Below are 12,179 nucleotides of genomic sequence, written 5' to 3'. Positions count from 1 at the left end.
TTTTGAGGAGGGCAGTTTCGGTGGAGTGTAGGGGACGGAAGCCGGACTGTAGTGGGTCAAGGAGGTTGCTGTCAGTCAGGTGGGCGCTTAGGCGATCGAAGGCCAAGCGCTCAAGGAGCTTGGAAGTGAGTGGCAGCAGGGAAATTGGTCTGAGGTTGTTGAGGTCAGTGGGGTCCAGGGAGGGCTTTTTGAGTATGGGGATGATGTGCGCATGTTTTAGGGGGGAGGGGAAGACGCCAGTAGAGAGGGAGAGATTAAAGATGTGGGTAAGGGAGCGGATGAGGGAAGAGGGGGGTGACCGGAGGAGTTGAGAGGGGATAGGGTCCAGGGGGCAGGTAGTGAGGCGGGCTTCTGAGAAGACTCTGCTGACTTCCTCAGTGGTAGTAGGGCTGAAGGAGTGCAGTGATGGGGGGGTTACGGTAGGCAGGGCCTTGGGTGTGGTGGGGGGCAGTGCCGTTGCGAGGTCAGAGGAGGGGAGAGATGAGGGGGTGATGGAAGGGGGGAGGCTAGATGGGGAGGTAGATTGCAAGTTGACTATGTCCTTGCGGATTGCGTCAATCTTGTTGTGGAGATGAGTGGCAATCTCGTGGGCGGTAAGTGAGGTACTGAGTGGAGGAGGGGGGGGAGAGAGCAGAGAGTTGAAGGTGGAGAAGAGTCGGCGAGGGCAGGTGGAGAGGGTGTTAATCAGGTTAACAAAGTAGGCCTGCTTGGCGGCGTGGAGGGAGGAGGTGTAGGTGAGGAAGGCAGATTTGTAGAGGGAGAATGCATGAGGGGACCTGGTTTTGCGCCATAGTCTCTCCAGCGCACGACTGCGACGTTTGAGGCATTTAGTGTGGTCGTTCTGCCATGGTTGGAGCGGTCTGGGTTTGATGTTGCGTGTGGTTAGGGGTGCCAGAGAGTCTAGGGTAGCTGATAGTGAGTCGTTGTACGTGGAGGTGGCTAGGTCAGGACATGACAGTGGAAGGATGCTGTCGTTTAAGCGGTCAGCAGCCGAGTGGAGGGGGGCCGGGTGCAGGTTGCGGAGGTTGCGGCTGGTGATGGTTTGGCGCACTGGGGGGGGGAGTTAGGGGAAGGGGAGGTGGAGAACGTGAGGAGGTGGTGGTCGGAGAGAGGGAAGGGGGTGTTAGTGAAGTGGTTAAGGGTACAGAGGTGGGAGAAGACGAGGTCCAGGGTGTTCCCATTGATGTGGGTGGAGGATTGAGTGTATTGTGTGAGTGTGAAGGAGGAGGTTAGGTGGAGGAGTTGGGAGGTAGCTGGGGTGTTGTCATTGATGGGGATGTTGAAGTCCCCGAGGATGATGGTCGGTAGCTCAGAGTCTTTGATGTGTAATGGAGACTTAAGGGCAAAATATATCATTATGTAATTTATTGATTGATCTGTAACCCTGTCCATTTATTGTTATACCATATCAGAAACAGTGGAAATTTGTTTACAAAGACATCAAACCCTTTAATGCAAATTCAAAGTTTGTGACATTTTTGTTTTATGTCTATCTGTAAAAGAAAAAGGAGAGACATGACAGGAATAAACATCTGCAGCATTGGCCAAGTAACAAAACAGTGTGTCATTAAACCCAAATTATTAAAGCTATCAATAAATGCTGTATTACATGCTGTTCATACTCAATCAGTCACTATGGGATTTGTTTTCTGTATTCTGCAAAAAACCTGGTTGATCTTGCTGTTCTCTATTTCACCCTTCAATCTGTGTTCCCACTACTGTTGGGGATTTTGAAGAGCAATGTTGGTAGCTAGTGCACATGCTCGATTATCAGTGAATTTTTATCCTGAGCATTTCCTCCCTATCATATTTGATCAGCCCATGTGACTATACAGTCACACATGTGGTAAATGACAGTCCCCTCCCTCCCTCCTCCTCCTCGCCTACTAAACACAATAGGGGTGGGATATTCCATCTTGATTGATGGAGGGCTTTACCTCCCTGTTATCCTAAGACAGGGGCTGGAGGGGTGTGACACAGTCTGTGACTGGCAGAAATCCACCCACACCATGTTATTGTCAAAAAATAATAAATATTTAATTTAAAAAATATATTTGTAGAACAACAGGTATACTAAATGTGTAATTACATCCAAGTTAGAGTTTAATGCTTCATAATGCTCATTTTGATTCCTTTATCAGACATATATACTTATATTTGCACGAATAAAAAGCAACAGTACACATTATATTTTTCATATCAACTGCTTGAGCTATCACAAATTGTTATCTATCTCAAACTCAAGGCAGATAACTTGGCGAACACCTGAGGAGTCCAATGCAATGGATCGACACCATCTTGAATTTGTGGATCATGAAAAAACATACAGTGATTTGAGACCCAAGGCAGGTTGAACTCTGCCCTTACTATTCATTGTAACAAGGTTTGAGAAGAACCCTGTGATCTTTTTGCAGTTGTAACTAGAATCACCACCCCTTGGGCCAGGAGCCCTGTACCAGTTGCTATGCCAAATCCACAAAGACATGTGTCCTATCTGTAAGATCTTTGAAAGAAGGAGAATTTTCCACCCAAATGACTGTGGCCTTGTTTAATTGATAAACTGGAAATCTAACACAGGGAGAGATGCCTATATTTTACCTCATTTTCAAAGGGGTAATGCACCAAGAGGCACTGTGTAAAAAGATACAACTGAGATGGCTACTTCAAATGTTCATAGACAGAACTGACAAAAAAATGAGTGGTAGAAAAAAACCTGAATGGAACACTGTGTATGCATGCAAAGATACTATCGGTAGAATCAGAGGGATTGCACTGGGGATGGTTTGCCGGCATTACAAAATGGATCCCCAGGAATCCCTGAACAAATATGGCTGCTCTTTCTGGTCCTGATACAAAGAGCAGGAAGCCCCTCTACTCTAAGTCACCAATGCCTTCCACTTGGAGCTCAAAAGCAATGCCAGTGTGCCTCATCTGAAAGCGCCAGAATGCCCCAAAATAACAGTTCAGTCCCCAATTCAATCCCACTCAAGAGGACTCTGAAGCCACTATAAACAACTACACATTCCTCCTTACCTAGGAAAAGAGAGGGAGGGGATTTGTAACCTCCTACTTTGCACACGTTTCTGTGATACTTGCCTGAATATTGGCTATCCTTTCAAAAAACTTGCAGGACAACACCAAAGTTGAGGTGCTGTTGGTCTGTAAGGAGGATGCTGTGACACACCATTTAGTTGGCTGGTGACACAGTGGGGTTTATTTACTAAAGCTGGAGAGTCCAAAATCAGACTCCCTTCTGCATAGAAACCAATCAGCTTCTAACCTCAGCTTGTTCAATGAAGCTTTGGCAATGAAACCTGGAAGCTGATTGGTTTCTATGCAGAAGGGAGTCTGATTTTGGACTCTCCAGCTTTAGTAAATAAACCCCAGTATGTCCCCCACATGGAAACAACCTCACAGACTGCCCAAACGCCAAATGCCACTGCAGCCATTTACATAATCCTTCTTCAGCCGCAAAACAGACATGTAAGTGTAAAAGATTAAGCTGTACTAACAAAAATATGAAGATGCAGAGGTTTTAGACGCATTCAGCACATTTTTTAAAATGATGCAAGGTTTTAGTTTGGAATAGGATTTCATTCTGGAGGGCTTCAAGAAGACATATTCCATACCTTTACAAGTTTTAGGAAACTAACATTAACTCAACAATATACTTACAGATAGCCAAAAGGACAGTATTTGTCACAGACCATTGGCTTGCACTTTTTGGGCCGTGGTCTGCACTGACAGATTTCACAATTGTGGATATGTGTCTGAAAGCCGTATGGGCAGTCCAATGCACAACCCGATATGAGCCCTGTACACAGCTCTTCTCCTAAGAAAACAGAAAACACAGAAAAAATTACTTTTACTGAAACCATGTAGTGCAAACTGTTTATTTAAGTATCCATATATTTTGCTATGACAACATACTTTATAGAGAGCTCTGCAATCAACCAGAAACATCATTTACAATTCTAGTTGAGTCCTAAAAAAAGAACTTCAGCAATGGGAACAGTTCCAGCACTTACTTTGGTCCAACTTGGCTGAGACAAATTATCAAGAGGAGTGTGGCCAATTGAGTGTGGCCGATGGTGAAACTGCAATTGACAGTTGTGTCAATTGTCAGTTGGTGCCATGATTGGGATTTGAACCAACGACCCTAGTACTGCCAGGCGGAAGTGCTAACCATTTAGCCACTATGCTGCCCATGGACTAAACATGAAGTGTTGCTTGCTCTCACACTTCTGCCACTCAAGAGAAGCCTTCTTTTTTCAATGAATACAACGCAATGTCTCATTTACTGAGGTTGAGATGAGCGGTCGATGACATCACAAACTCCATTATGACCTATATGATTGCAGGGCAGCATAATTTTAGCTTCGCCAAAATGTGTACACCCCCGTCTGCTGGCTTTGCAGTTTAAGGGGGCAGAGAAAACATTCTTAGCACTTCCCAACTTCAAGAGTAAACAAGGCCTTACAGTATGATCTTTCACATAACACATTTTTAGATATGTTTCTTTGTCTAACTGAAGTCTCTTTACACTTCGCCTTTTTTTTTTTTTTTTTTTTACAAACAAACCCATGCACGGATTTACTTTTTTATGATGGCTTCATCCTTGCAAACCTACATAAGAAATGTGATACATGAACTATACAATGGGTAGAATGTCATCCTCTATGAAAATATCCTGGCACTGAGTTATGCATAATTTCCACAGGTTTGGAATACCTAATACTAAGGGCCTATCACAGAATCCTCTTGCACCCTGGTGCTCAACATGGGCTCTGGGGGCCACATGGGACCATTTGGTATATCATGTGGGAACATTGATTTGGGTTTTGATTTGAGCATGGGTTTTTCATTTGAGCATTGATCTCTACTAGCTTCATGTAACATGTTCCCAGTTTCGCATTGTCTTCTGCAGCATATTCCCAGTCAAAAATGTAGCATGTCCACACTCTCATTTCCTCTATTAGTTCTGCAGTTTCTGACCTCTCAAGCACATATTGACCATTACGTGCAGCCCTTTGCTGATGGTGGAAAATACATCTGAGTCCTCCTTTAGCTCATAAGTTGACAACCACTACTCTAGCGGTCACATATTGTTGCTCATCATCAAGTGTATACGTTGTATTTTTCTTGTCACCCCTGAGTATCATTATTCTGAAATCTTTCTGTTAATTACCTCAGAATGACATAAATGAGTACACCATAACAAATTTGTCAGAAAACCTTTCCTTTCCTTTCACAATCAACATTTTCTATGGGACATAATACTACAAAATACTCCTACAAATGTGGGCCGTTGATAACAAGATTTGTTAATTTGCACACACAAAAATGTATTTTTCCTTACAAAGTCATTCAAGACCATGTTGCAAAAATGAATACACCCCAAAGAAAGTCTTAGGAGCAAAGCTAAATTTTAGACAACAAAATCCTAATTAACCAGTTCCTGCTTGGCCTATGACGGCCAGGTAGGTCTCTCGTCCCTCCAGGAGGGCATCATATGACATTCTCCCAGGCACGCACCGCGCCAATCACTTGTCTGCTGTGTCTCATGGACACAGCGCTTCCCTGAAGTAGGCAAATATCCAATGAAATTGGCTGTTTACCATATGATCGGCTGTGTCCTATCACAGACCATCACAAATGTAAATAAACAGCGGTAACGTGCTGTTACCACTTCCCTTCCTCACACATGGATCCTGTGTGTGAAGCGTAACAGTGAGTTACTGCATTCAGTACACCACACTGCCATGGTTGCCGTCACACTGCCCTGATTGCCTGTCACAGCTGCCCATCAGTGTACTTGTCACAGCTGCCCATCAGTGTACCTATCGCCAGCCCATCAGTGTACCTGTTGCCAGCCCAACAACGTATGTGTCGCCAGTCCATCAGTATACCTGTTGCTAGCCCATCAGTGTACCTGTTGTGCAGCCTGTCAGTACATCCCATCAGCGTACTTGTCAGCACAGCATATCACATACCTGTCAGCACAGCCCATCAGCGTACCTGTCAGTACAGTCCATCAGTGTTCCTGTTGTGCAGCCTATCAGCAGTGCCCATCAGTGTACCTGTCATGCAGCCTATCAGCACAGCCCATCAGTGTACCTGTCCTGCAGCCTATCAACACAGCCTATCAGTGTACCTGTCGTGAAGCCTATTAGCACAGCCCATCAGAGTACCTGTCAGTACAGCTCATCAGCATACCTGTCAGCACAGCCCATCGGTGTACCGTTCATGCAGCCCATCAACATACCTGTCAGTACAGCCCATTAGTGTACCTGTCAGCACATCCATCAGTGCAGCCTATCAGTGTACCTGTCAGCACATATACCAGTGCAGCCTATCTCATCAGTGCAGCCTCATCAGTGTACCCATCACAGAGTTGCCATCTCTGCCTCCCATCAGCAGTGTATCCATCACAGTTGCCTGTCATACAGCCAAGATGTCAAAAAAATATTTCACTAGTTAGGAGGCTTTCAAAATCCTCAGCATTATGGACGAAAGCAGTGGGGAGCTCTCACTGTCCGATTCCAAATACTAGCCAGTAGAAAATAGTGGATCGATGACCGAATCAGAAGAGGAAGCAGTCCCTCCTAAAAGAGTAAGATGCTATGAAGAGCAGGCAACCATCAGCAGGCCATACACCCAAATGGTCAATCGGCAAATGCCAACGGAGCTACACCCCAGGATGAAAGGCCCAGTACTAGCACTGGAATATCACGCTAGATCCCGAGAGTCAGGGCCCAAACAAACCTCCTTGACGCTCAGGATTTTCTACAATCCCCTCTTTCACCACACAACCAGGTGTGCAGCCGAACACAGAAGATTTTTCCCAGATTGATTTTTTACATTTATTTTCCCTGATAATTTCCTTCAGTTTATTGTGGATCAGACTTATCTGTTTGCCCAACAATATATTGCAGACAACCCCAATTCATGCTATGCCCATCCATTTGAATGGAGATGGCTAACAGTAGAGGAGTTTAAATTGTTTTTGGGCCTTACGATCAACATGGGGCTTACAAAAAGAAACCAAATTAAATTCATATTTGTCCACCCACCTCATCCATCACATTCCCATCTTTGCAGCTGTAATGTCCAGGTCACGCTATGACATAATAATGTAATTCTTGCATTTCAGTGATAATTCCCAGTGCCCACCCAGAGATTAGCCTGGCTATGACAAACTATGAAATTCGCCCACTAAATCATTTTTTTTTCTAAAATATTTGCTGAACTTTATATCCCTGACCAAATTATCTGCGTGGACGAATCTCTTGCCCACTTTACTGGCCAGCTGGGAATCAAGCAATACATTCCCAGTAAAAGGGCCAGGTATGGACTAAAACTCAACAAGCTCTGTGAGAAGTGCCACGGGATATGTGCATGCCTTCTGCATGTATGAATGCAAAGACTCCCAGCTCCAGCCCCCTGGGTGCCCAACCTACATTGGCACAAGTGGAAAAATTGTCTGGGCGCTGGCTTTTCCACTTTTCCAAAAGGGGTATCACATCTAGTTAGACAATTATTACACACACCTGCCCCTTTTCTGCCACCTGTACCTTGACAAAACGATGGCCTGCGGTACCACCCGAAAAAACAAGAAGGGTTTCCCACAAAATCTAGTGAACACAAGGCTACAAAGGGGGGAATCTGCAAGTCTGAAGAACAAGGAAGTGTTGGCTGTGAAGTGGAGGAATATGAGAGATGTTTACGCCCTGTCCACCATCCACAATGACACCATGGTGGAAATTCACAGAAGACGAGGTCCCATCCGAAAGCCAGAGTACATCTACAATTACAATCGATTCATGGGGGGAGGGGGGATTTAAACAATCAGATGCTGTAGCCCTATTTATCAACAAGGAAGTCCCTCTCCTGGTATAAAAAAGTTGCAATATACTTTTTCCACATTGCTATTTTTAATGCACACTGTACATCACTTATCAAAATTCAATAGAAAGACCTACCACCTTCCTCAAATTTATAGAAGATGTCATCTCTGCCCTAATCTATCAGCAAAGATCTCCATCACAAAGGTCCGATTGATTCAGCAGACTTCATGCATGCCATTTCCCTGAGAACATTCCATCATTAGAAACACCAAGCAGATGCCCAAAAATATGTAGGGTATGAAACAGAGGGGGAGTTAGGGGAGACACAGTTTTCATTGTCCACAATGTCCCTCCTAACTAGCCTTATGCATCGGAGACTGCTTCCGAACATTATCACGTTACTAAAATATTAGTTCCCCTTATTTTTAATAGCCTGCAATTTCCCCATTTTTATTACAGTGGGGCAAAAAAGTATTTAGTCAGCCACCAATTGTGCAAGTTCTCCTACTTAAAAAGATGAGAGAGCCCTGTAATTGGCATCATAGGTAGACCTCAGCTATGAGAGACAAAATGAGAAAAAAAAATCCAAACAATCACTTTGGCTGATTTGGAAAGAATTTATTTGCAAATTATGGTGGAAAATAAGTATTTGGTCAATATCAAAAGTTCATCTCAATACTTTGTTATATATCCTTTGTTGGCAATGACAGAGGTCAAACATTTCCTGTAAGTCTTCACAAGGTTGGCACACACTGTTGCTGGTATGTTGGCCCATTCCTCCATGCAGATCTCCTCCAGAGCAGTGATGTGTTGAGGCTGTCGCTGGGCAACACGGACTTTCAACTCCCTCCAATGGTTTTCTATGGGGTTGAGATCTGCAGACTGGCTAGGCCACTCCAGGACCTTGAAATGCTTCTTACGAATCCACTCCGTTGCCCGGGCGGTATGTTTGGGATCATTGTCATGTTGGAAGACCCAGCCACATTTCATCTTTAATGCCCTTGCTGATGGAAGGAGGTTTGCACTCAAAATCTCACGATACATGGCCCCATTCATTCTGTCCTGTACATGGATCAGTCATCCTGGTCCCTTTGCGGAGAAACAGCCCCAAAGCATGATGTTGCCACCCCCATGCTTCACAGTAGGTATGGTGTTCTTTGGATGCAACTCAGCATTCTCTCTCCTCCAAACACAAAGAGTTGTGTTTCTACCAAACAGTTCTATTTTGGTTTCATCTGACCATATGACATTCTCCCAATCCTCTTCTGGATAATCCAAATGCTCTCTAGCAAACTTCAGACGGGACCGGACATGCAGGATCTGAGTAACTGGCGATGTAGTGTGTTACTGATGGTAGCCTTTGTTACGTTGGTCCCAGCTCTCTGCAGGTCATTTACTAGGTCCCCCGTGTGGTCCTGGGATTTTTGCTCACCGTTCTTGTGATCATTTTGACCCCACGGGGTGAGATCTTGCGTGGAGCCCCAGATCGAGGGAGATTATCAGTGGTCTTGTATGTCTTCCATTTTCTAATTATTGCTCCCACAGTTGATTTGTTCACACCAAGCTGCTTGCCTATTACAGATTCAGTCTTCCCAGCCTGGTGCAGGTCTACAATTTTGTTTCTGGTGTCCTTTCGACAGCTCTTTGGTCTTCACCATAGTGGAGTTTGGAGTGTGATTGTTTGAGGTTGTGGACAGGTGTCTTTTATACTGATAACAAGTTCACACAGGTGCCATTGATACAGGTAATGAGTGCAGGACAGAGGAGCCTCTTAAAGAAGAAGGTACAGGTCTGTGAGAGCCAGAAATCTTGCTTGTTTGTAGGTGACCAAATATTTATTTTCCACCATAATTTGCCAATAAATTCTTTCCAAATCAGCCAATGTGATTGTCTGGATTTTTTTTCTCATTTTGTCTCTCATAGTTGAGGTCTACCTATGATGCTAATTACAGGCCTCTTTCATTTTTTAAGTGGGAGAACTTGCACAATAGGTGGCTGACTAAATACTTTTTTGCCCCACTGTATCTGTGCTGATCTTTTGCCTGCTACCTTGATTGACCATGCCTCTACTCTCCACCTTACCTTACCCTGGCCTGTTTACCGACAGTGCCTCTGCCTGCCATCTGGATTGTTTCTAAACCACATTTCTTCCTTCCACCTGAACTGACCTTTGCTTGCCTATTGACTATGCTTCTGCCTGCTGTCTGGATTATCAACCATATTTATGTCTTCTTCCTGGACTGACCTTGGCCTGTTAAATCGATAATGTTTTTTTCCTGTCGTTTGGATTGATCTTTTGCCCTGCTATTGTAGTAGTGGAATTCAAGATAACATAGGGGTCTCAAATATGTGAGGGTATTCCGAGTAGAGTTCTGAGTAGAGAAAAACAGTTTTTGGTTTGCTCTGGGTTTTGTAATTCCCGGAACAGGGTCTGTTTGTCCGGAGGCTTTGAAGAGATTGGGTGGGACGAAGTCTCTACCCCTATACCCCAATCCTACCTGACTTAGGCCCTAAGCCTAATGTTCCTGCCTGCTGCCTGGACCAATACTTTGGTTGTGCTGATCATATTTCTGTCTGCTGCCTGTATTGACCCAGGACATTTTATGGACCATGTTCCTGCCTGTTGCCTGGACCAATATTTTGGCTGTGCTGACCATATCTCCTCTTGCTGCCTGAACTGACTCAAGACTTTTTCGGACCATGTTCCTTCCTGCTGCCTGGACCAATTCATTGGCCATGCTGACCATATTTCTGCCTGTTGCCTGTACTGACCCTGGACGTTTAATGGACCATGTTCCTGCCTGTTGCTTGGACCAATACTTTGGCTGTGCTGACCATATCTCCTCTTGCTGTTTGTACTGACCCAAGACATTTTATGGACCATGTTTCTGCCTACTGCCTGGAAGTCAGCCTGCTGCCAGTTCTGCCTTGGCCTGTTTATCCACCATATCCCTGCCTGCTGCCTGGTCGATTCCTGTGGCTGTTGCCTGCTTCCTGGTCCAATGCTCTCCTCTGTGGACAACTGCTCTTCTAAAACCACAGGTAATCTTTTGTTTATCTTTTCTTCAGCTAGGCTGTGAAAAAGGCTCACATGTGGTATTGTCATGTTCAGGAAGAATATGTATTTTGTATTTTTGAGTATAGAAGAAATATCCTATAAATTGACAACTTAGTGTAAAAAAATACTTTTTTATTTTCTTTCCACATTTTTCAAAAACTTGTGGAAAAAAATGACATGTTTAAAAGAGTCATTATGCCTCATAGAATATACATTGGAGTGTTTTCTTTCCAAAATGTTATCAGTTTGTTGATTTTTCCATTGTCCTGGTGCCTGGAGCCTTACTATGTGGCCAAGCTGTAGAAAAGTCTCAAACGTGGTATCGCCATACTCAGAAGGAGTAGCAAGATGCATTTTTGGACATAGTTCTTGGTATGTACATGCTGTGTGATAGAAATATCTTATAAATTGACAACTTTGTGTGAAAAAAAATGTTTTCATTTTTCTTTCCACATTTTCTAAAAATGTTTGGAAAAAAATGACATGTTCAAAAGAGTCATTATGCCTGATAGAATATACCTTGGGATGTTTGCTTTCCAAAATGGGTTCATTCTGTGGGTGTTACTGTCGTCCTGGTGCTCCAGGGCCTTCTAAACTGTGATAGGTAGTCAGGAAATTTGATGTGTAATTTATGCCCCTTTTATGCTTTTAGAATGCGTGAAGGTGCTACTTGGATGTTGGGTCTCTGTATGTGGCCAGGCTGTTGAAAAGTCTCACACATGTGGTATCGCCATACTCAGAAGGAGTAGCAGAATGTATTTTGGGGTATAATTCTTGGTATGTACATGCTGTGTGTTAGAAATATCTTATAAATTGACAACTTTATGTGAAAAAAAAATGTTTTAATTTTCTTTCCACATTTTCTAGAGTCTATTGGAAAAAAATAACATGTTCAAAAGACTCATTATGCCTGATAAAATATACCTTGGAATGTTTGCTTTCCAAAATAGGATCATTTTGTGGGTGTTCCACCGTCCTTGTGCTACAGGGCCTTCAAAACTAGAAGTGTAATTTATGCCCCTTTTATGCTCCTGGAACACTTGAAGATGCTACTTAGATGTTGGGTATGTGGCCAGGTTGTGGAAAAGTGTCACAAATGTGGTATCACAATACTCAGGAGAAGTAGCAGAATGTGTGCAATTGCAAATATGCCTATGCCAGGTGTGAGAAATAATGTGACAATTATGTGTGAAAAAAATTATAATAATTTCTTAATTTTCCAAAGAATTGTGGGAAAAAATTACAACTTCAAAAAACTCACCATGTCTTTTGAT

General features: G+C 43.7%; 1 protein-coding gene across 1 annotated transcript in view; it reads right to left on the bottom strand.

The window, feature by feature from the left end:
* CRIM1 (cysteine rich transmembrane BMP regulator 1) overlaps window positions 1–12,179 on the bottom strand; it is a 1,025,033-nt gene that overhangs the window by 178,251 nt on the left and 834,603 nt on the right. Inside the window, exon 9 of the mRNA XM_089690902.1 lies at window positions 3,676–3,832. Coding sequence (XP_089547028.1) covers window positions 3,676–3,832 — 157 coding nt within the window. The remainder of the gene's footprint in view (window positions 1–3,675; window positions 3,833–12,179) is intronic.

Source organism: Staurois parvus, unplaced genomic scaffold (genome assembly GCF_062004578.1).
Source record: "Staurois parvus isolate SC_StPar_1 unplaced genomic scaffold, SC_StPar_1.0 ptg000546l, whole genome shotgun sequence".
Lineage (NCBI taxonomy): Eukaryota > Metazoa > Chordata > Amphibia > Anura > Ranidae > Staurois > Staurois parvus.
This window is presented reverse-complemented; position numbering and strand designations above follow the sequence as displayed.